The sequence below is a fragment of the Euleptes europaea genome, chromosome 2 (assembly GCF_029931775.1).
Source record: "Euleptes europaea isolate rEulEur1 chromosome 2, rEulEur1.hap1, whole genome shotgun sequence".
Lineage (NCBI taxonomy): Eukaryota > Metazoa > Chordata > Lepidosauria > Squamata > Sphaerodactylidae > Euleptes > Euleptes europaea.
In genome coordinates this window covers 49,802,031-49,826,078 of record NC_079313.1, presented here as the reverse complement: position 1 = coordinate 49,826,078, position 24,048 = coordinate 49,802,031, and the positions used below count along the sequence as shown (strand labels likewise).

Sequence of the window (24,048 nt, the reverse complement as noted above, 5' to 3'; positions counted from 1 at the left end):
TCTCTCACAAGACCAGAAAACATAAGTGGCAGATAGACAGCCATGACACCGACCAAGTCAAGATGTTTAGATACCTTGGCATAACATTTCAAGCCTCTGGCTTATGGTCAGCTCAGCTGTCCCAAGTGTCTGAGACATCCCAGAGGACTGCCATGGCAACTTTGAGATTCTCCCTTACAAAAGGGGGTGCCCATATACCTTCTGCCATGAAAGTCTTCCAGGGGAAAGTGATCCCTCAACTCACGTTTGGGTCGCAGATATGCCTCTATAACAGTTTTCACAAATTAGAAGTAGTCCAGTCAAAATTTCTCAGATCCTTATTCAGTGTCCCTCAATGCATTTCAAATGCACTGATTAGACTGGAAGCCGGGATAGTACCATTAGAAACACGTTCCATGCCATTTCCTATTGGTTAAAGATGAAATTGTCCACATCTGGTTTAACTCCCCTAATCTTTGCAGATAATTTCTCCTCAAGATGGATTATTCTAACCGAGGATAAACTCCAACATTTAGGTTTATCAAGTACAACTCTTCTAAATCTTGGCTATCAAGGAGCAAAAACAATAGTCAAACAGAGGCTTTGGGACATTGCCCTTCAAGATGACAGATCAAGGGCTTACTCGATCCCAGTAGTGGAGAACCGTAAAAAAAATTCGGCCCCTCCAAATTATCTCTACACCTTAGAACACCCTAAACACCGGAGAGCCTTCACCTTAGCACGTTTTAATGCCCTTCCATCTGCTCTTCTTGATGGGAGGTATGCCAGCCTCCCTTACGAATTCCGCCTCTGTCCATGCTAATCTGGAATGGTGGAAACGGTTGAACATGTGCTATTACACTGCCTATTTTATCAAGACACACGCAAAACGCTCATTGATCCAATTTTGTCTAGCTTCCCAGATAGAGACAGGGTTCGCTATACCACTTTATTATTAGATGATTCTGTTAAAGATATTACATATCAGGTTGCGAGATTCTGTGCTAGGGCATGTGCAATAAGGCAGAAGAAGCTGTTAAAACGACTTTTACGTCAAACAGACTATTTTACCAAGAGCTGTTGTAACTGAATTTACGATTTGTTGAGCAAATATCAGACATTTTGTTTTAATTATTATGATATCTCTTTTTGTAAAAACTGGTCTTTGACCGTAATAAACAAATGATGATGATGATGATGAATGATGCTGATCAGCTGCCTCCTAATAAAATATACCTGGTTATTTTGGACGATCTGATGGCTGCTGCTTCAGCCAGCTTCAAAATTGAAAACACTTTTACCAGATATGTGCATCATAAAAATATGAGTGTTATTTACATAGTACAGAATTTATTCAGCCAGGGGAAGGCATCGAGGACAATCAGTTTGAATGACCAATACGTTGTTTTATTTAAAGCCCCCAGAGATAAACTGCAAATAGCCGCTCTGACCCACCAAATGTACCTGGGGAAAGCTAACATTTTCATGGAGGCTTTCGAGGATGCAACCTTGGCCCCCATCTGGGCATGGAGTATGGGTCACTGGGTGTGTGTGGGGGAGGTAGTTGTGAATTTCCTGCATTGTGCCGGGGGTTGGACTAGATGACCCTGGTGGTCCCTTCCAACTCTGTAATTCTATGATTCTATGACCTCTAAACCTTACAGGTATCTCATTGTTGATTTGAACGCTGACATGCCTGAGTCCTGCAGGCTTAGAACTGGATTGTTTCCCCCTTCCCTTCCTGCATCGTACGTTATTAAAAAATCAGCAGGCAGGCCCAAAAGACATTGACCTCCGCTCCCCAGAGCATTTTAAGGAAAGGCAGGCAGTGAAAACACACACACAGTTATGTCTGCTTGCCTAAAGAGGAACAGAGACCTTTTGAAAGTGGTCTCCAGGTCTTTGCCATGTCTCAGGAAAGCTATTTTGTTCCTTGCTCCTAATGACCTCATCAAGGCCATAGCTGAGATAGCCCTAAACGTCTTAAAAGGCATCATTCTGCTGGCACTGCCTCAAAAAGCCATACTGAGGAAAAAGCGCAGAGTCATCAAGACTCTGAGCAGTTCTAATACACCTCTTAGGGGGAAAAGGCTATTGGTAAAGCAGCTGGGTGGCTTTATAGGATCTCTGTTGGGTTTTGCGTTGCCTCTGATTACAGGACTTTTAACACGTAACTGATGGAGCACGCTGAGAAAATGTACCTGGTCCCCAGTCAACAGTTACAATGTTCAAATGCACGGAGCCCCTGGGATGAGGAGAACATCAGAAGCACAGTTGTGCATTCCCTGGATAGAGAGATGAAATCTGTTCTTGATAGGCAGATCTGAGCGTGAAAAAGCTAGGCTCTATGGAACGCTTCTCCAGAAATATCTAACTCACATCAGAATGGGAGAAGAAGAAAAAACCAAGTTGAACCTATGTTTCCCTGCACTTGAGTTACCTCCAAACCCCAAGCCTGAGCATAAAAAGGCTGACAGCGTTTTGGAAGAACTGCTAGAGAATCTCCTTGCACGCTACAGAAGCTGGGATAAATGTCCTACTGAAGAAACTTGGTCAGAATAATGAAATGGCCTCCTGGGATCAAAAAGGAACTTTTGTTTATTAAAAGCACACCTGTTGCCAGCACCAACATGCTTGACCTCATAAAGATTATCACCCAGAACCATGCGCCACCTGCTGCCAGCCTGCCAAAGGGTATGAATGTGTTTTTGAGAGCTCTGGCTGAACTGAACGTACCTGCGACTCGAGCCTGGAACTCAACTGTTAGGATGATGCTGGATTGTATGAAAAGCTCCCCCTCCCTTGCTTTAAAGAAGACGCCTGTCATTTCTTGTAAGAAATGGCAAGTTACACCCCTTTTTGTCCCTTCTAAAAAGAAAAAGGACAGCCAAAGTTCCTAACGTGTTTAATAAATTGTTTTAAAATCAAACCTTTGCCTCTGTCTATTTGTTGAAAAAAAGCACTCGGTGTCATTTTATTTTTAAAAGAGCTTTTTTATTCAAATCTACAAGAAACACAAGCTTGAACAGCGGTGTACGTGTTTTGTAAAGTGCCAAATAAGGAATAATACAGAAATTGTGGTTACCTAGCAACAACCACTGAGGGAAGCTGTTTCTTAAAGCTAAAGGCTCTTCTTTTACTGTTTTTGAATTGTTTAAACTCTTTAATCTTTATTTTATTTTATTTATTTTATTTTTTGGATTACAATTTTTTCTGCAAACCTGGGGCCCTTTTCAGGTTTGTAGAAAGATCCGTCTTGCCCATTCACAGTTCCAGTCACTGGATTTAAGTATCCTCAGATTTGGCCAACTTCACTATTAGAATATAAGATATTAAAAAAAGAAAGAAAAAGAACTCCTGTAGGGTCAGATTAAGCGGGGTGGGGTGGGGAATTAATAAGCAAACAAGTCACTGCTATTTTTCCAAATTGAAGATACGGTCATGCTATAAAGTCTCTGCAGGATTCAGTAAAGAACATAGTGCAGCTGCTGTTTGAGCAATATACTTGAGATAAAATCTACTTTGAAGATGTTGCCCAACCTTCTTAATAGCGGAGACCAGACCTGTGCATTACTTCTACTATTTTCCCCATAAGATAAGACCTGTTATTTCTATCTGGCATGCTCATACATGCATTGTCTCTCTCTCTGTGTAAAGTTGATACAGAGCATAATGTAGCCAAAGATTAATGTAGCCAAAACCCTTCTAAGTTTCTTGCCATGGGTGAAATAAATGAATTCAATGGGAACAGCTGGAACCAGAATGTAAAATAGATAATTATTTTCTGAATAAATGTTCTTCATTTTTTGTTTGTTGGTTTCAAGTCCATGGAAATTTCACTCTTAAAAATTTCCAAGTGTTAAAATTGATTAAAGATCAAGCTTGAATGAAGTCCAAGGTTGCTTCAGAGGTGCTGGTTCTGGATCTGCAACTACTTTTATATAGAAGCGTCAGAGTTTTAGCCAAATGCTGTTCCTTGCTACAGTAAGCCCTCATGGTTCTTGCAGTGAATTTTGTTTCCTTTATTGTCAGTAGCCGGACCCCTCCTGCTAATGGGTGCCAGGAAGGTCCCTATAGAGCAAAACACTGCTCTACTCAAAATAGATGCCACTCAGGGAAGTCCAGGATCCATCTTGTGTGTCTGAATGGGCAGGAAGACAGATGGCAGCTTTGCATTTTCCCATGGCCCAAGGTATTCCCGGCTGGACAATGGGCATAGCTAATCTCCCATTGCCTTATCCTAAGGTGATATAACTAGCACTCCTGGCCGACCATTAACTATATTAACTACACCCATCCTGGGCAATTGACCAATACTCAGGAGAATCATCCATGCATTCTTCTGTATCCTGAGAACTCATCAAGCCTCTCCTGTCTCTTTGTTCAGACTCTTGAGAAGCCATCAGTTCTTTGTCTGTGGTGGGATTCCACTGCTGGTTACCTCATACCACCTCAGGACTCCTTTTGTGGTATAAATATTAGTCCTTTGGCATTCATTGTGTGTGTTTGTCCTGGATCCGAACATACACCCCCACATACATGTTGGCGCTCCTCTTTTCCACTCCTGGAAACTCTGGTTGTTTCCTTCTTCAGTGCTGCTTTCCCTGGATGTTCTCAGTTCTGGAACTGGTAAATATTGCCCACCCCTAATGCTGTCGATCCAATTTTCCACCCTTACTTCCTTAACTTTTATGTGATCTCTGTGTGTTTGCTTAATACTTAAAAGAATACTCTTTACTATTATTGTTTCCCTCAGGAGGCCATTTTGCTACTTATTGCTACTTAATGCCACTCTACTGAGGCTATCATATTTTGGTCACGTCATGAGACGACAAGAGTCACTGGAAAAGACAGTCATGCTAGGAAAAGTTGAGGGCAGCAGGAAAAGAGGAAGACCCAACAAGAGATGGATTGACTCAATAAACGAAGCCACAGCCTGCAATTTGCAAGATCTGAGCAAGGCTGTCAAAGATAGGACATTTTGGAGGACTTCCATTCATAGGGTCGCCATGAGTCGGAAGCGACTTGATGGCAGTTAACACACACACACACACATACACACACACACACACACACACACACAATGCCACTCTCTTTTTGCTACAAACTGATTATCTACCCTTCGTTCTTTTCCTCCATCTTAGCCTTGGTTTACTACTTCATTGCATTATCTTCATGTTAGGATATCGAATTTTATGACATATCATATGCTCAGCTCCTTAGTTTCTGTTATTTTCCAAAATTGACTTTTATTTTTCTTCTCTTTGTTTTCCTTCTTCCTCACATATTTCTCTGGACCCTTGTCTTTATCCAAAACTACTGCTTGTATTATTGACTCTTCTCTTTAAAAAAGACCCCCCCCCCCGATTTCCTATTCAGTCTGTTGGTATTATAATATACATGACAACAATATTCAGTATTCTTCATTATCTCCATGCTGCCCTCTCCTCCTTTGTTATCTTTCAGCTTGTTTTGCTATTTCATGAAAGTTGTCTTCTCACTCTTTTGAAGTTAAAACTTTAAAGACGGGATTTCTTGTTTTGTTCCAGACTCTTCTCTTCCCATTTTTAAAGGTCTTTTAAATGTGCCAAACTTTAAAGGTGACTGTTGCTGTGACTTCATCTCTCTTTCTGAAGTTAGAGGTTTTGGTATTATTTTGATCCCATTATTTCTTTTTCTTCTCTGGTTTTAGCTGCATCTTGTCATTTTTACTTGTAACATGTTGGTACATTTCCCTTCCCCTCCACCTATTGATTCTGCTTGTACTCTGTCCTTTCCCCTCTTACATTGTCTCAGTGAGATTGCTGTAATGCTCTTGTAGCTGGTTTTCCTTATTCTCATAATTCACTGGAATCAAAATGTTAAAGTGATGATGGAGACCAAATTGGAATCTGAATTCTTTATCAATTAATGTGAACGCTATACTATGGGCAGATTTGGTGAGCCCAGGCATATGTGAACTTCTGAAATCTGACTTGGTCAGATACAGGCATATATTAAATGGAGAAAAACATTTTTGCATAAAGCTTGGCAGAATTTAACTGTTATGTTTTGATTTGGACAAAAACCTCTTTCTGAATTTGAAACATAGCTCTCAAATATGTCATTCCTCAAGCCTTTGGGAAAAATACTCTTCTCAGTTAGAGAAAAAGCAAGACAATTTTCAGTTCAGATAGTGACGGTCTCCAGACAGAAAATAACTGTTACACTTAGAGAACTGAAATAACAGACATAATTGTGGTTGCTCTCTGTGACTATAACAGAGTAAAACAGGTTACACAGGGTGGTTTCTTTTTTCTCTGACGCAGGCAGCTATGGAGTCAGACAGGATTGCACCTGAGGCATATAAGGTGAGCTATGTGAATAAGATTATATGATTAAAAATGCCTGCATATTCTCTATGTTCCAGCTTTTTAAATAATGATGGTTAAACTGTTGTAGAGGAGCAGGGGCCAGAAGGTTACCCAGCACCACTAATGATGTGATGCTGCTGCTGTCAGTAACTGTTGATGGAGTCATGGAAAATCTGTTAAATGGATGTGTGCTAATGAATTGCCAGCAAAAAGCTGAGGACCAGATAGAATCTTTACATACTTACAGCCCCAGAACTGTTAACTCACTCATATTAAACAATTAGAGATACTTCCTCACCCCTAGGCTGCCACTCAGTTGAGCATCAGTCAGGGGGCTAAAGGGTCCTGCTGCCAAGCCCTTGGTCAGCACATGGCCCTGCCTACCAACATTCAGCCCAACGTTGGATGGCCAGTTACAGGGCGTCCCCATGGTAGATTTTTCTGGCTATGGGTCCTGTCCACCACTGCTCAGCTGGGCATTGAGTTGGTGTCTGGGGGATTGGGCCATCCTGCTGGTGCCTGACCTCCCCAAGGCTGGGCCAGGCATTGGTAGGTTCCTTAAAGGGGCCACCCTTTCTGTGAGGTATCTGATTGAATGCCAGCCTTTCATCTCCCCTGGAGCAGTCACTAGTCAGGTGGGACAACATCATCATCCTCAGTGATGAAGAAGAAGAGTTGGTTTTTTTACCCCGCTTTTCTCTACCTTTAAGGAGTCCAAAGCAGCTTACAATCACCTTCCCCTCCCCACAACCGACACCTTGTGAGGTAGGTAGGACTGAGAGAGTTCTGAGATATCTGTGACTAGTCCAAGGTCACCCGGCAGGCTTCATGTGTAGGGGTGGGGAATCAAACCTGGTTCTCCAGATTAGAGTCCACCTCTCTAACCACTATGCCATGCTGGCTCTCCATCTCGTAGAAGCAGTCCTAGCTTGAAGGAATAATCCCTTTTTAATATATGAAACATTTTGTAACCTTTTAGTCCCTTTTAAAAAACAAAGCTGCTATGACACATCCCTGAAATCAAAGTTTGAATTGCACTTTCTTGATACAATGCTTTTTCTAATTTTTTCCCAATTTTCAAAAAAGGGAGGAAGGATGACCCAGGAAACTACAGGCCAGTCAGTTTGACCTCTGTCCAAGGGAAGATTCTGGAGCAGATATTAAAGAGATCAATCTGTGAGCATCTGAAAGACAACTCTGTGATTCAGGGAAGACAACAAGTCCTGCCAGACCAACCTCGTTTCCTTCTTTGATCGAGTGACAAGCTTACTGGATCGAGGATTGATGTTGTTTACCTGGATTTCAGTAAGACTTTTGACAGGGTTCTCCATGATGTTCTGATGGGTAAACTAGAGGACTGTGGACCAACTCTAGAAGAGTTAGGTGGGTAGGGAACTGGTTGGAGAACCGCACTCAGAGTAGTTGTCAATGGCATTTCATCGGAATGGAGGGAGGTGTCCAGTGGGGTTCTACAGGGTTTGGTTCTGGGCCCAGTACTTTTCAATATTTTTATAAATGATCTGGATGAGGGTGTGGAGGGACTACTCTTTAAATTTAAGTATTTGAAGGGCTGTCATTTGGAGCAGGGAGTGTTCCTGTTGGCAGTAGAGGATAGGACTCTCAGTAATGGGTTTAAATTGCAGGTGGAGAGGCACTGGCTGGATATTAGGAAAGGTTTTATAGTAAGAGTTGTTTGACAGTGGAATCTGCTACCTAGGGAGGTGGTAAGTTCCCCCTCACTGGCAGTCTTTAAGCAGAGGCTGGACAGTCACTTGTCAGGGATGCTCTAGGCTGATCCTGCATTGAGCAGTGGGTTGGACTAGATGGCCTGTATGGCCCCTTCCAACTCTATGTCTTGCATTCCTTGCAAGACTATAGGATTTACATTTATCTCTGTGAGAAGGAGTTAATGTATGTTTTAATTTTCTCCCAAGAAAAGGACAAATCTGTAAAACACACACGCAGAAAACCACATAATTAGTTTGGCAATGGTTGTTGCTCTGCTAGCCTTAGATTGCACAGTAAAGATCTGCAGAAACAAGTTTCAGTGGGTAGTTATGTACTAGGGAGAAATGTTACCAAGGGAAGTAAACATGCTGTCTCAGAGCTGATTGTTTGCTTGATAACGAATCTGGCCTCCAAATGAATCTGGGCTCCATGGTGGCCATAAGAGTAGGAACCTTAAAATGGAATTAAAATGGGTGCCTTTGATCATCATGCCTGGTAGAAAGACCACCTTTGTGCTTTTGGCGTATTACTGAATCAACAGAATCAAGTGTGGTGATTAGCATCTGGATACTGTGTAGTGAAACCAGTGGAGGGATTCTAAAGACATGTACTTAAAGCTCTGCAGTCATTTGAAAAAAGCTAGATTGTGTGCTAAAGGGGAATGAAAGTAATTTTGAAGTGCAATTAAACAAGATCCTTCCTTGTTATACTGTTGAGCTTCTCTGTGTTGAATTTTTAGTTACAGAAGGGGAGGACAGCTCAGACTCCCCTTCCAACTGGTCTGAGGCCGAGGAGATGCCCCTAGGCCGACCAAGCGAGGGGAGGGGCACCCCGGGACGGACACCCATGGAGCCTCCGCCTTACAAAAGCTATTAATGTATTTTTGGATTCCTATAATTTTCCCAAGTTTTTGCTGTTAGCACTTTGTACCAGCTACTAACTTACACCTTCCTTTGTTTTTTGTCAGAGCACCTTAGAAAGGTTTACTACCACTACCTGTAGTATGTATGGAAGCCCATGTCCAGATTTTAGCTTTCAGCTTCTCACAATAATCCATTGTCATCCTGTATGCATAAATCCTGCCATATTTTCATTGGCATGTGGTATACATTGGTGCATTGGGCACGGCCATGGGTGGGGGCAGACCAACTAGAAAGTGGAGTTCTGGGGTCACCCTGGAAACCCCTGGAATTGGACAATTGAAGTGACTTTTAAAATATATTGTTCAGATTGAGTACGGGTGGTATGAAGTACATAGAGGGAACTTTTGTGGCTGATCTTGACAGCCCTGCCCCTGTATAGTATTTGTTTAAAATGTATTTAATTCTTTATTTGTTAAATTAGTTCCCCCCCTAATTCCTGCCAGAGCTGGCATACATGTTGTACCCTGCTAGTCTCCTATCCAAATACTCACCAAACCTGGCTTTGCTTAGTTTCAAAGATGGGATTGCATCAGACAACTGCAGTCCATTTCCTAGACCTACGTATATTTAGGTATTATATGTAACTCTGTATAGGACAGCTGTTGCCTTGCACATAGGGCAGGTTGCAATGAGACTTAAGATTTGATATTTTGAAATTAAAAAATCCAACTTTCTGCCAAATTCACATGTAAATATTCAAATGTTGTGTCCTTGCCGACCAAATTTGAAGCAGGATCTTGAAATTTATCTCTGACTGCCATGGGTCGTAATGCTCTTGATCCTTTTGTGTTACTTAAATTTTCCGTGAGCCTCTGCCAAGGAAGAACATGACAGCTAATCCAAGAAGGGTCACAGAGCTGGTGGCGCCTTTTTCTTTGCATAAACTACTGTGATTGCAAACAGTAGTCTCAGAAGGGGGAGGAGCTTCACTTAGCTCTGTGTTTGGCCTTTGCTTCAGTCTTTTGTTGCCATGTTTGAGAAAACGAGCACAAGATCAGCATGAGAGGGACTATGCACATCAGCAAAATCCAAAGGTAAAAGTACAATCCATTAAATACATGTACTTTGGTTACAGTGCATTATTTATACTGAACTATTGTTATCATGGATATTGTACTTGTCCTTTGGGTCAATTATCTCATTTGCTCTCCTTCCAAAGTATTATATTATGAGGTACAAGCATAGCTCAGAAATTGTCTCGATTCTGTGACCATCAGCTGTTTCCCAGAGCAGCCCTACCCCCTGGCTTTTGCTATAGAGATGGTCATTATTTGGAGTCATAAAGCATCAAGTATGATGCCGAATGTGCATGAGAACAAAGGTTAAGACTAAATTGGAATGAAACAGAAGTCCCCTGGCATGAGTTTAGCTGCTTCAGATAATATGAAGGGAAGTCGCTTTGCAGATTTTTTGAAAGGAAAATTGCACTAGATTTCTGTTTAATTTTGCTACAGTAGACTGACACACCCTCTGAATTGGATTGTCATTAAAAAAAAGAGTATATTTGCATAACAGAGTGACTAATGATAGAGATGAAAGAAAAAACTAATATTCTTTGTCCTCTTCCTAACTTGTCATTCTTTGTCCATACCGGTATTAAGATCCTTTTAAAGCTTCAGATGCTAAAAGTGTGTGTTCATTTGTTAATGTACATACTTCATAGGCACGCCTCCAAACTCCAATTGCTGAAGTGTTCTTCCCCTAACTTCAGACCTTCCTAACCACTATTTTATTTTATGGATTTATTTTATTTACTTCCGTTATACCCCGTCTTTCTTGCCAACTGGACCCCAAGTGGTTTACATTGTTCTCCCCGCCTCCATTTTATCCTCACAACAATATTTTGAGACAGGTTAGGCTGAGAGAGCTGTGACTGGCCCAAGGTCACCTGGCAAGCTTCCGTGACAGAGTTGGGATTCAAACTTGGGTCTCCAGATCCAACTTCAGTACTCTAACCACTACACAACACTGGCTTAAATGCTAAACTTGTAATCCTGGGATTTACTTCTGGCTTTTAAAGAGTCTGAGGAACATGTAGGCTTTCAGCACATGAAGGGAGGGGCTCTGGGAGAGCTTCCCCCTATGGGCTGAAATAGGTCACATGAGACCCCCTGCAGCATGGGTCCTTTATGTGGTTCCTATAGGTGCCATTGTGCCTGCTGACACTTCCTGGTGCCTGCCAAGTGCTTTTAGAAAATGGGAGGGGCTAGGTAGGTGTTTGCCCAGCTGGGCATCCGATTGGATGTACAGATTAAAAGCATCCTTCTGCCTGAAATGTCAAAGATATATACCGTATTTTTCGCTCTATAAGACGCACTTTTTTCCTCCTCAAAAGTGAGGGGAAATGTCAGTGCGTCTTATGGAGCGAATGCAGCTCCGGCCGCCCCGTGAGCCAGCTGGGACGCCGCCAGCTGGGGCCGGGAGGCCCCTCCCAGCCACTCAGGGCAGAGCAGAGCAGTTTAACCTCCCCCCACCCCGCTTCCCGGTCCCGAGGCTCAGCTGTTGGGCGGGTCCTCGGGACCGGGAAGCGCGGGGGGGGGGGTTTAAACTGCTCTGTGCTGCCTGCCCTCCCGTCACCAGCAGCCCAAGTTCAACGCCTTCGTCCCTGGCCGGCCACGCGCAGTGCAGGAACCATGAGGCATGCCGGGAACCCGAGGTAGAGATGGGCAGGGCAGAGCCAGAAAGGCCAGCGGCTTGGAGGAACAGCTGAGCCGGCCACAGCTCAGCTGAGAGAGGGAGGGCCCAGACAACCCGGGAGGCCTTTTGAAGTGCAGGACGGGAGGCTCGGGAGGGGGCGGGTGAGCCACTTACCCGTGCGTGCCCGCAGAGAGGGCTACGAGTGCCGAAGTGGGCACGCGTGCCATAGGTTCGCCAACACGGTTATATAACCTTGTCTGAAATGTCAAAGATAAATAACCTTGCTCCTTGACATTTTGTGGTTGGCTCTCCCTCCTGTGGCAGCCATTTTGTCATTGTGCCAACCACCCTGTGTCAGAATTCCAAAATTCTGTGTCAGAATTCCTGTGTCAGAATTCCAAAATCCAGTGTCAAATTCCAAATTCCTGTGTCAGAATTCCAAAATCCAGAATTCCCGCAAGCTCAGAAAGGCTGGAGACCACTGCCGTACAGTGTGTCCCTTTTTTTTTCTTGTTTATGTTCTTTAGTGTAGGGGATAAACTTGGCATCTGCTATCCCCTTCCATGCTGTCTGGTGGGGAGAGGTGCCTCTTGTAGCCTCTTTAAACTTGAAAATGCTTGCTGGCTTACTCTGAGAGCTTTGTGGTATTTGAATGATTTTCCACTTGACAGACTCTGAGGCTGCATCTGTCCGGTATTACATCCTTTCAAGAGACTCTACCTTCCATACTACTGGTTTGGAAATAGCTGCTTGTTGCCTTAAATTGGCCTCCTTTAGGGTCAGTAGAAAAGTACAAAACCTATTGCACGTGTGCGTTAATATTTCACTTGAGCTTGGCCTCTCAGGTGAAACTGGAGTCTCATCTCATAGTGATAACGAAACACACAGTTGTGCATTAAGTATGCTCAATCTGTTGTATTGCCACATGATGGTCACACAAAGTACTCTGGAAAGTTTTTTCTTGGAGGCAGGATATTGGAAGTAAACAGACTTCTCAGAAAAAAAAATGGCAAAGTGACGAAATACTTCAGAAGCATTATATGGTTTAGGAGCTTGAGAGCTAATCATTAGTTTGTCTGGTCATTCCAGGTTAAGTCAACATCACTAACTTGCAGTGTTTAGTCGGTTAGACAATAGCTGGCATTGCCCATTTCCCTGTCTCCCCTTCACATTTACAAAAACCATGTTCTGTGTTAGTTCTGTCCTTCTGGTGTACATGCTGCTGTTGCTGCTTCCGAAGATTTCAGGGAGAGATAAATGTATTTATTCCATTCTCCAACGGACTTGGAGTTGTTCAGTCCTCACCATAAATCTATTAGGGCAAGCTAAGTTTAGGTTGAGACATGGCCGAGTTTTGGGGGGGGTGGGGATTGAGCCTGGCTTTTCAATATCTAAACCCAAACTCCATCCACTACAGTGCTTGTCTACAGTCTCACTACTCATTGGTGTTAATGTAAGACAAGACCCTTTTGGAGACATGCCTTTGTATCGAGCCCTTTCCCCATGTAGCTGATTATACACATTCACTGTTTTTCTGGATGACATATTATAGCCTGGGGTTGTTGGGTTCAAAGTAACATTGCTGCTGCCTCATTCTTATGCCTGTTTCTTAGTAGCATGTGTTCCCTCTTCCAGCTAATAGACTGCACTTTGGAACCTGTGGGAGTTACTAATCAGTGATAAATGGCTAGTAAGCTATGGAGGCTGGTGCCTTTTGAATCTGTCACTCATCTATTGCTGTCCAAATTCTAAAGTCTAGGAGAAGAGTTTAGCCTTCACTTCTATGATTGCTGATTACCATATTCCTCTTTCCCCCCACATCCTCTTTAGTTCCTGTTTTTTTCTCTTGCACACACATCCCTCTACCTCACACCTGCAAACTGCCAGCTGCACTGATGAACTCCTATGGTTTGGCCTTTGATCATTGGCCCATATAGCCCTGTACTCTTTAACTGGAAACGGTTCTCCCAGTTCTTTGGAAGAGGTCTTTCTCACCTCTGTTACCTGAAATTCCTTAATTGGAAATGGTGGGGGTTGACCTTGGAACCTTTATAATGTGCCAAATGTGTGTTCTCTCACAGTGTATGGGAGGGGTTACAGATTGCTTTTGGAATGAATCCTGTGGAGCCATATGTGCTGAGAATATTCTGTCTGAATTGGTCAGCCACATAAACATTCAGGAAAGATCTATGGAGCAGAAGCCAGGAGAAATCTAGTATTTCTGCTCTGCATGGGTTGTATGTGTTTGACATATGGAAACTGTTCAAGAAATATTTCAGCCAATGATGACAGGATTGCAGTATGTATTCGTATGCGATGCTTCAAATACTCCAGTCTATAGAAAGATGGATATAATGCTGGGACTGGTTGAACTGAAAAATATTTTCATTTTTTACTGCATTTAATATCCCAGCTTTCTTTCATCCTGGAACACACATGGCAGCATGCGTGGAGTTATCCGGAAGTGTTCCATTATTGATCAGACCCAGTACCAGTTTTAAGTGCTCTTTAACCATATCCTGGTTGCTTGGTAATCCTCCTACTGCTAATGAAAATATATATATATTTTTTAAAAAGTGTTGTTAAAAGTCAAAATTACTGGCTTGGGAAATATCAAATTTTATTTCAGGCCTTTGGGAACCTTGAGTCACTGGCTTGAAATTCCCGACTTGATAATATTTTCCAGCTGAGGCATGACTTTCTTTCTGAAGGGTTTCTTTGAATCCCTGGCTGCAGTTTAATACCTGTTTAAAGAAGAAGAAAAAAGATCTTTGCTGTGTGTTGTAATTTGGAACTGAAGAGAAGAGATGAAAGGTTTTCTTAGTAAAGGAGTTCAATAATCTCCCTCTGATCATTATAAAGAACATTTTGAAATTGACACTAAGTGGAGCTTATCTAACACCTGAAGGAAATCCTTCTTTTTACAAGTAATTAACTAATAGGGATTGTCATCTCAAAGATTTCATTCTAAGTATGTGTACGTTCCTTATATACACCTTTTTCTTTCTTTCCTTTGCGAATGGAACATGCAAACTATAAAATCAAAACTTTGATTTTTACTCCTTCAACTTTCATTAAACATTATTCGATCGATGTGGACTCCAGCAGGGATACAGCTGTGGGAAAAGCAGTGTTACAGTCGTTATTTCGGTAGCTGGTCCCACACCCACCGCCTGGAAAGCAAGCTTGTTACTCTCCCATAGAAGCCACAAAGATGAAAACAGAGTTGCACTTACCTGTAACTACTGTTCATCGAGTAGTCTTCTGTGTAGGAAGAATACTTTTAATAGTTGTGAACTTTGATCTGTCACAGAAAGTCTGGGTGGGGGTTATACTAAGAGGGGTTTTCCTAACATCTAATTAGAGAAAATTTAACTGGGTAGGCAAACTATTTATATACTAATAGTTATACTTACTAATTTAACCTAGGCCTGCAATTTAGTTTCTTAGTATTATCTTTATTGTCTGTGGATCTGTTAATTGCCACTGGGCAATCAACACAATCTGACCTGATTGATTTCACTGCACGTAATTTCTTTGGATTTTCAAAGCCTTGTTAAAAATGGGGAAGTGCCTTTTTCCTTCAGTGGTACAGGTGCTTTAATTGTGTAGGTGCTTTTTTAATGCTGTTAAATTACCCTTGTTCATAGACCGCTGGTTTACTCTTAGAGCTATTGACAGTTGTGCCCCTACTGGCAATGCAAATGGTTCGTGTGGCCAGCTGTGGTTTTCTGCCTTATCTCCTTGAAAGGGATTATGGCCAAGATCCAAGCTTCTACTTAAGCTCACAAAGAGACTTGTGAAAACACATATTTCTTTCTAAAGCTGATTCTCACAGCCAAACACAAAGAGTTTTTGACACCCCCCCTTCAGTTTCTAAATCAGTTGGCTTTGGGCATGAAAAAACTGCTCTTTGCAGAAAACCACATCTGAGACCCCTTCTACATGTTATTTTTTCCAACAATATAAAATCTGTTTACACGGTGATTTTTCTGAGTGCTTAAAGCACTTAGAACAGCCTAGCAAGGTAGGCCAGTAATTTTATATTGCAGATGGTGGGGGGAAGCTCTGAGGGTGGTTGAGAGGGTCTTAAAACTACAGAGTTCATAGCTGTGCTGCAATTGGAACCAAGAACTCCTTGGGCCATGGTCACATGCTATTATCTCCAACATGATACTAGCTCTATATATTCTCCACTTTTTAAAATTCTGCAGGTTTATGATCCTATGAAGCTGAGATTTCATCTACTATTATGTTCTCAGTAGAATGTTGTTATTAACTCAACACTGGGATGGATCCTGCAATCTGCCAGTGTAAAGAGTTGGTGGCTGTAGATCTCCCCACATTCCTCTCTTCCCCCAGAAGTCCTTTCCAGCCTTGGGAAATTTATTTCCATGGTTGCAGGAACAATTAGGGTTGCCAGCTTCAGGTTGGGAAATTCCTGGAGATTTGGGGCTGGAGCCTTCGGTGGGCAAGGTTTGGGGAGGGAAGTGTCCTCAGCATGGTACCATGTCATAGAGTCCACCCTCCAAAGCAGCCATTTTCTCCAGAGGAACTGATTTCTGACATATGGATAGCAGTTGCAATTCTGGGTGATCTCCAGCCCCCACCTGGAGGCTGGCAACCCTAGTACCCCTAGAGGAAAAGGCTTCTATGGCAGTACACCCCTCTGAGGTCCCTCCCTTCCTGAAATTCCACCTTTCCCAGGCTCCATCCCCCAAATCTTCAGGCATTTCCAGACCTGGAGTTGGCAACCCTATCTCTTTCCCTCCCAACCTACCTTTATCTGCCTCTCTGTCTTGGACCTCCCCCCCAGCAGCCTCTGCATAGAAAAACTGTAACCCAGTTGTGTGGTTCTGGCTACTGGGCTAGGCTCACTTGCATGATAGGGAACCTCAAGGAGTTGTGGAGTGGTACCTCACTTTTCCCTGTATCCCCCTCCTCACACTATTTCCTCTTCCCCCCTCTCCTGGCAGCCTCATTCTTTCCTTCTCAGCCATTGACCAACCTATTTTTTATCTGCTTCCCATCTTCAATGCCAAAAGAAAAGAACTGGGGGGGGGGGACTGTGAAATACCCCAGTAAAATCCAAGAACAGCAACAGTATATAGCTGTAAAAATCCATATAAATTCATAGCAGCATAAATTTTAAAATTAAAAGTCTTGTGAAATCATACAAAAATTCAGAGAGAAAAATTATCTTGCATACCATCCAAAGATCTGAAGAAATAAAAAGTCTCGATCTGGAGAGAGATTGCCAGGTAAATAAATGGAAGGAGTGAATTCCACAGATGAGGTACCACCATGGCAAAAATTCTGGCATCGGTTACCATTCCCCCCCACCCAGCAGGGGCATGTGGATCAATACCTGTAATGGAGAGCTTCACAAACAGGAATTTCCATATGAGAAAAGGGAACTACAGTCCCAATCTGTTCATGCTTCTGAATACACTTGCTGACACTACTATAGATGGATAGGTTTTATACTGCTGTAGCTTAATCTTAGGGATTTTAATTAGAGGGCATGGATGCTTTTAATAGTTCCCTAATTCTGCCCCCCCCCCCACTACAGTCCTCTGTGTATATGCCTGTTAATCATGTTTAAATGTTTGAATATGCTCCTTGAGTAGGCAAAAGGGTGCCTGGAAGGCATAAAAAGAAAACTCTTTTGTCAAAATGAGAGAAAGTACAATTAATTCTTCATAATAGAAACACCAAGGTTTTGGTGCAGGCCATAGTCTGTCCTGACTCTTTTAATTGAGAGATTTTCTTTAAGCAATGTTTTGTCCAAGAGCCCAACTTTATGAACACTAAGGGAGCAATCCTAAGCAGATCTGCTCAGAAGTAAGCGCCATGTTATTCAATGGGGCTTACTCCCAGGAAAGTGTACTTAGGATTGCAGCCTAAAACACATACCCAAGCTTTAATCTAATTTTGGCTTGTTCACAAAATATGTTTTATTCCACTTTGATCAAGAGTTGTAGTTAAATGCATGACCCCTGCCAAGAACCAGAGAAACGGTTATGAAATTTTAAAAAATGCATTCCAGCCTCCACAGGGTATTAAGAAAATCTACAGAATTAATACACTGGCATAAACTGGCTTGGTAAGCACTTTAAAAACATGACTAGAAGATCTTGCTTGTCCTTTCCATTCTAATTGTTTAAATATTACACTCTCTAAATCTGGAGTCTGTAAAATGCAGTTAGGTGCTTATTGAGTCAGTAAAACTGAGGGACAGAATGGCCGGTGTTGGGAAGAGTCACTTATGAAGCTCATTTACAACTTGGCAGAATGTGGTGTGTTGCTTCTATGTTCCTTATAGAGAGCTTTCTTTATTTCCCCCTGTTCTTAGACCGAGGTCTTGAACAGTAAAACCATAAAACTTAAATAAGACCCATCTCTAAAAACACCTCCCTTCAACTCTTCTCTGCAGCCTCCCAAAAAAAACAAGCAACAAAAGTACACTGAGGGTCAGAGTCCTCTAAGAGGAACTGAAACTTTTGCTCCAAAGTTGCTCGAGAAAATGCAGGCCATTTGTTAAAACATGGTATAATCCATTTTAGCCTAAGTTGGTACATGTAAGGACAATGCAAAAGGATATGTACCAAGGAGTCCACTGACTGAAGAGGGCAGGGACACAGCCAGTCTGAAAAAGGGATACTTAGCATACAGCCCATCAAAACTATTGAAAAAGGGCAATTAAATCTTGAATGCATAAACTTTGGACTAACCAGAGAATGCATAAGCTTTGGACTACATAACTTTGGACTAACCAGAGAATCTTGATAGGAAGGAAGATTACCCTTAGATAACAGGCCCAGGGCACACAGAGAACATGTCCTCCAAGCATCAAAATGAGTGTAACTTATCTCTGGCATAGATCAGTTTGGCCAGATGTTTTTTTCATTGATCTACAGAAGAAGAGTAAAGGTCTTCCATGTTCAAGTTTATAAGTGATATCTTATGTTCAAAAATGCTGGAGCCAGGGAGCCTTATAATAGTCCTTGGGAGTTAAGCTTACCAAGCTCCCCTCTGGGGCTTCAAAAAATAGATGAAACCAAAAATTAAAGGCACATACCCAGGCACAATCTTCTATTGCGCTAAGACCAAACTCATAATGAAGGGCTGATGATGAAATGCACCTGGGGAGCCCGTAGAGGGCTTTTTTCAGATACACAATGGGATAAACAGATTGCTTTCACAATGGAGGGAAGTAATCAGCAAGATTCTCTATGTTTCTGTAGCAGTACTGGTAATGTTTAGCTTAATCAATGGACTGGAGTAGGTATTGGGTGGGGTGCAGAAATCTTTGGTCACAAGTGATGCCAAATTAGCCAAGATGTTGAAATTCAGGGAAGACTTGTAAGGACTCCAAACTAGATGACTGGGCAGTAGAATGGTAGATGAGACATTGCATAAATGACTCTAAAGTGGTAAACTTGAGGACAACAGCCCCTTCCCATTGAGCTCACAAACTCTCCTCAAAACCTGTTGACTAGTCCAAAAAGGTTAAGAGAAAATAGACAGGGAAGTGAGCAGCGTCTGGTTACAGTTGTGTCAGCCAGCAACAATTTATTGTCTCTTTTTTCTCTTACAGGAATGTTTACCCTTGCAGAAGTTGCATCTCTTAATGACATTCAGCCAACATACCGTATCCTGAAACCATGGTGGGATGTATTTATGGACTATCTAGCGGTTGTTATGCTAATGGTCGCCATCTTTGCTGGAACCATGCAGCTGACCAAAGATCAGGTGGTCTGTTTGCCTGTGTTGCACTCTGCTGTAAATTCAAAAGTGCAGCCCAGCTCCCTGGGAAGTGACAAAGCAGCAAATGTTGTACCAGAGTCTGAAGCATCTGCTATTGAAGAGAAAGAAACATGGGCAGCAAGGACAGTTTCCTTTGAAGGGGCATCTGTTGTTACACCTGACATACCTCTGAGCAGAACTACCTATTCACCATTGCACTCCACAATCACAAACCAGGAAGCGAAGAAGGAGCAAAAAGATCCTCTGGGCCGAAAAACTAATTTGGATTATCAGCAATATGTTTTCATTAACCAGATGTGTTATCACTTGGCTCTTCCTTGGTATTCAAAGTATTTCCCCTATTTAGCTCTTATACATACTATTATTTTAATGGTCAGCAGCAATTTTTGGTTTAAATATCCAAAAACTTGCTCAAAGATCGAACATTTTGTTTCTATCTTAGGGAAGTGCTTTGAGTCTCCCTGGACTACAAAAGCATTATCTGAAACAGCATGTGAGGATTCTGAGGAGAATAAACAGAGACTCACTGGGGCCCAGTCTCTGCCAAAGCATGTTTCGACCAGTAGTGATGAAGGAAGCCCAAGTGCCAGTACCCCTATGATAAGCAAGTCTGGCTTCAAATTCTCAGCAGAAAAGCCAGTTGTTGAGGTCCCAAGCATGACCATTTTGGATAAAAAAGATGGCGAGCAAGCCAAAGCTCTTTTTGAGAAAGTACGTAAATTTCGGGCCCACGTAGAGGACAGTGATTTGATTTATAAACTTTACGTTGTACAGACAGTTATAAAAACTGTGAAATTCATATTTATTCTCTGCTACACAGCAAACTTTGTCAATGAAATCAGTTTTGAACACAACTGTAGGCCCAAAGTAGAGCATCTAACAGGCTATCAGGAGTTTGAATGCACACACAATATGGCTTATATGCTGAAGAAGTTGCTCATTAGTTACATTTCTCTCATTTGTGTCTATGGTTTTGTGTGTCTGTACACCCTCTTTTGGTTGTTCCGGTTACCCCTGAAGGAATATTCTTTTGAGAAAGTTAGGGAAGAGAGTAGCTTCAGTGATATTCCAGATGTTAAGAATGATTTTGCATTTCTCTTGCACATGGTTGACCAATACGATCAACTGTACTCCAAGCGGTTTGGTGTCTTCTTGTCAGAGGTGAGTGAAAACAAACTGAGGGAAATAAGCTTAAACCATGAGTGGACTTTTGAAAAGCTGCGGCAGCATGTGTCCCGTAATGCCCAGGATAAGCAAGAATTGCATCTGTTCATGCTGTCGGGGGTCCCAGATGCAGTGTTTGATCTGACGGATCTGGATGTGTTGAAGCTTGAGCTGATTCCTGAAGCAAAAATCCCAGCTAAAATCTCCCAAATGACTAACCTTCAAGAGCTGCATCTCTATCACTGCCCTGCAAAGGTGGAACAAACAGCCTTCAGTTTTCTCCGTGACCACCTGAGGTGCCTGCACGTGAAGTTCACAGATGTGGCAGAAATCCCAGCTTGGGTGTACCTGCTTAAAAATCTTCGGGAGTTGTACCTGATAGGCAACTTGAACTCTGAAAATAATAAAATGATAGGACTTGAATCGCTCAGAGAACTAAGGCATCTTAAAATTCTCTACGTGAAAAGCAATTTGACCAAAATTCCCTCTAACATCACTGATGTAGCACCACATCTAACCAAGCTCGTAATTCATAATGATGGCACCAAGCTCTTTGTACTGAACAGCCTTAAGAAAATGATGAATGTAGCCGAGCTAGAACTGCAGAACTGTGAGCTTGAGAGAATTCCACATGCCATTTTCAGCCTCACTAATTTACAGGAACTAGATTTAAAGTCAAATAGCATACGCACAATTGAAGAAGTCATTAGCTTCCAACATTTAAAAAGATTGACTTGTCTGAAGTTGTGGCACAATAAAATAGTCAACATTCCTTCTTCCATTACGCATGTAAAAAACTTGGAGTCACTCTCTCTCTCCAATAATAAACTCGAGTCTTTACCAGCTGCAGTGTTCAGTTTACAGAAACTCAGATGCTTGGATGTAAGCTACAATTCCATTGCAGTGATTCCTTTGGAAATAGGTTTGCTTCAGAACCTACAGCATCTGCATATCACAGGAAACAAAGTAGATATTTTGCCAAAACAGTTGTTTAAATGCTCGAAGCTGAGGACTTTGAGTCTGGGGCAGAACTGCATAACCTCGATCCCAGAAAAAATTGGTCAGTTGCTGCAGCTTACTCACCTGGAGCTGAAAGGGAACTGTTTAGACAGGCTCCCAGCAACACTGGGGCAGTGTCGGCTTCTCAGGAAAGGTGGACTCATTGTGGAAGATCACCTCTTTGACACATTGCCTTCAGAAGTCAAAGAAGCATTGAACCAAGACACAAGCATTCCCTTTGCTAATGGGATTTAAACAGAGGTAGAACTCGTAAGAGAATAGCATAGACAATGTGAGGTATCAAATCCCTGTGTTAAGAAATCTGGACTCTTTTTTGTAAAGAAGGACTGTTAGAAGGTAGAAGCAGTTTGGTGTCCGTAGTATTTTAAAACATAATTTCCAACATTTTTGAAGGGGGAAAAGGGTGGGGTGGGGGAATCTTAAACAACTTTGATTCTTTCTCTTTTAAGTTGTTTGTAACTTGGATGCTGCCGCTTTTGAATGTTTACAAATTTGCTCGCCTACTTAATATATATGATTAAACTGGTGACCTTTTCATACTATAAATAACTTCAAGGCCTCGGTCCACTTCCTATTTGAAATATCTTTTCATTCAATTTCCCAAAAGATGTTAACTGGCATCAGCAAGGAGAGTCGTAGGCACATCCAGTAGTTATTTATCCATTATGAGCCTCAACTGCACTGCTGTGTGAATGGAGAGGGTGTCACCATGCAGATGGAACTGTACGTCCCTGTCTAGTAGTTCTAGATCTCTCGTCTACTGCATATTGCATGCAGCACTGTCTTCTGGATCATGGCCAATGGCTTGGCTTAGGTGTGTAGCAAAAGGATGTTTATTTGGCTGGTTCTCTTTTTACTATTGTTTATGATAGCCTTACCTTCAAATAATTAGAGGAGTCCTGACTTTTGCAAGGTACTTCCTGCTCAGCCCAATTGAAGTACATATTTACTGCTACTATGAGCAGCACATCATGCCATGCTGTTCTAAGAGGATTTTTAAAAAAATATAAAACAATATTAAAAATTAGCCTCTAAAAATATTAGAAAATGCAGTAAATGGAAATTGTGGGTTTTTATCACACCATTGTACAATTTAATGTGATACAGTATGAAACTGTCTTACATTCCTTTCCTAAAAGCTGGGAGAGGTGGGCTTAGATTGGCCTTCATGGAGAGGAATTTACATAGCAAAGGGCCCACTGGTATCATGGCCTTGCTGTATCCCCTAACCAAACATGTAGGTGGTACATGGAACAAAGTTTCCTACTGAGATTGTAAAGGAGGCAGGAGGGTTCACATAAGGAAGAATACTCCAAGTGTAATGCTAGGCCTATGGATTTTCTGAATATAACCAGCATCTTGAATCATGTCTGGAGGCTCACAGGCAACAAATACAACTCAACTTTTTTTAAAGCATTAGCCAGATTTAAAGCACACTCTGTGGAGTAAAGGAATAGGAAGTATTAGCTCTATTCCATAAAACAATAACAACTGGGATTTGATTTACTTTGCCGATTTATTTAGAAGATTTATAGGCCACTTTTCCAGAGCCTTATTTGAGGCAGCTAACAAAGTAAAGAAAACCCAAGAAAACCAAAAAAAACTATCAATAAAGACCAGCTGTAAAATTGTTCATAAAGTCATGACCAACAATAAGAAATTCTTTAAGTACATTAGGAGTAGGAAACCAGCTAGGGAAGTGGTTGGACCATTGGATGACAATGGCAGTAAAGGAACAATAAGGGAGGATAAAGCAATTGCTGAGAAACTAAATGAATTTTTCTCATCTGTCTTTACTGTTCCTGAACAGAGGTTTTGGGGAGGGGAGAATGAGAAACTGGGGCAAATTGTAGTAACAAGGCAGGAAGTCCTAGAACGTCTAGACAAACTGCAAACAAGTCACAGGGACCAGACAGTATTCATCCTAAAGTTCTTCAAGAAATCAAATGGGATATTGCTGAACTTCTAACAATGATATATAACATGTCCCTTAGATCAGCCTCTGTATTAGAAGACTGGAGAATGGCCAATGTAACCCCAATTGATCAAAAAGGTTCCGAGAGGACCCAGGAAATTACAGGTCAGCTTAACGTCTGTTCCAGGTAAATTGATGGAAAGCATTATTAAAGATAGAATTGTCAAGCATATAGAAGGGCAAGTCCTGCTGAGCAAAGCCCAACATGGCTTCTGTAAAGGTAGGTCCTGCCTCACTAACCTTTTAGAGTTTTTTTGAAAGTCAATAAGCTTGTGGACAGGTATGAGCCTGTGGACATTGTGTATTTGGATTTCCCAAAGGCTTTTGACAAGGTCCCCAACCAAAGACTGCTAAGCAGACTTCATAGTCATGGGATAAGAGGACTAGTCTTATGGATGGAAAGCTGGCTGAAAAATAGGAAGCAGAGTAGGAATCAGTGGTCAGTTCTCACAATGGAGGGATGTGAACATTGGGGTCCCTCAGGGATCTGTTATGATTG

At 42.0% G+C, this 24,048-nt stretch overlaps 1 protein-coding gene across 1 annotated transcript in view; it reads left to right on the top strand.

Moving 5' to 3' along the window:
• The window catches only part of LRRC8D (leucine rich repeat containing 8 VRAC subunit D), a 56,817-nt gene extending 34,673 nt beyond the window's left edge, over positions 1-22,144 (top strand). Inside the window, exon 2 of the mRNA XM_056844264.1 lies at positions 19,221-22,144. Coding sequence (XP_056700242.1) covers positions 19,223-21,808 — 2,586 coding nt within the window. The 5' untranslated portion in view covers positions 19,221-19,222 and the 3' untranslated portion in view covers positions 21,809-22,144. The remainder of the gene's footprint in view (positions 1-19,220) is intronic.
• Positions 22,145-24,048: the final 1,904 nt, after the last annotated feature.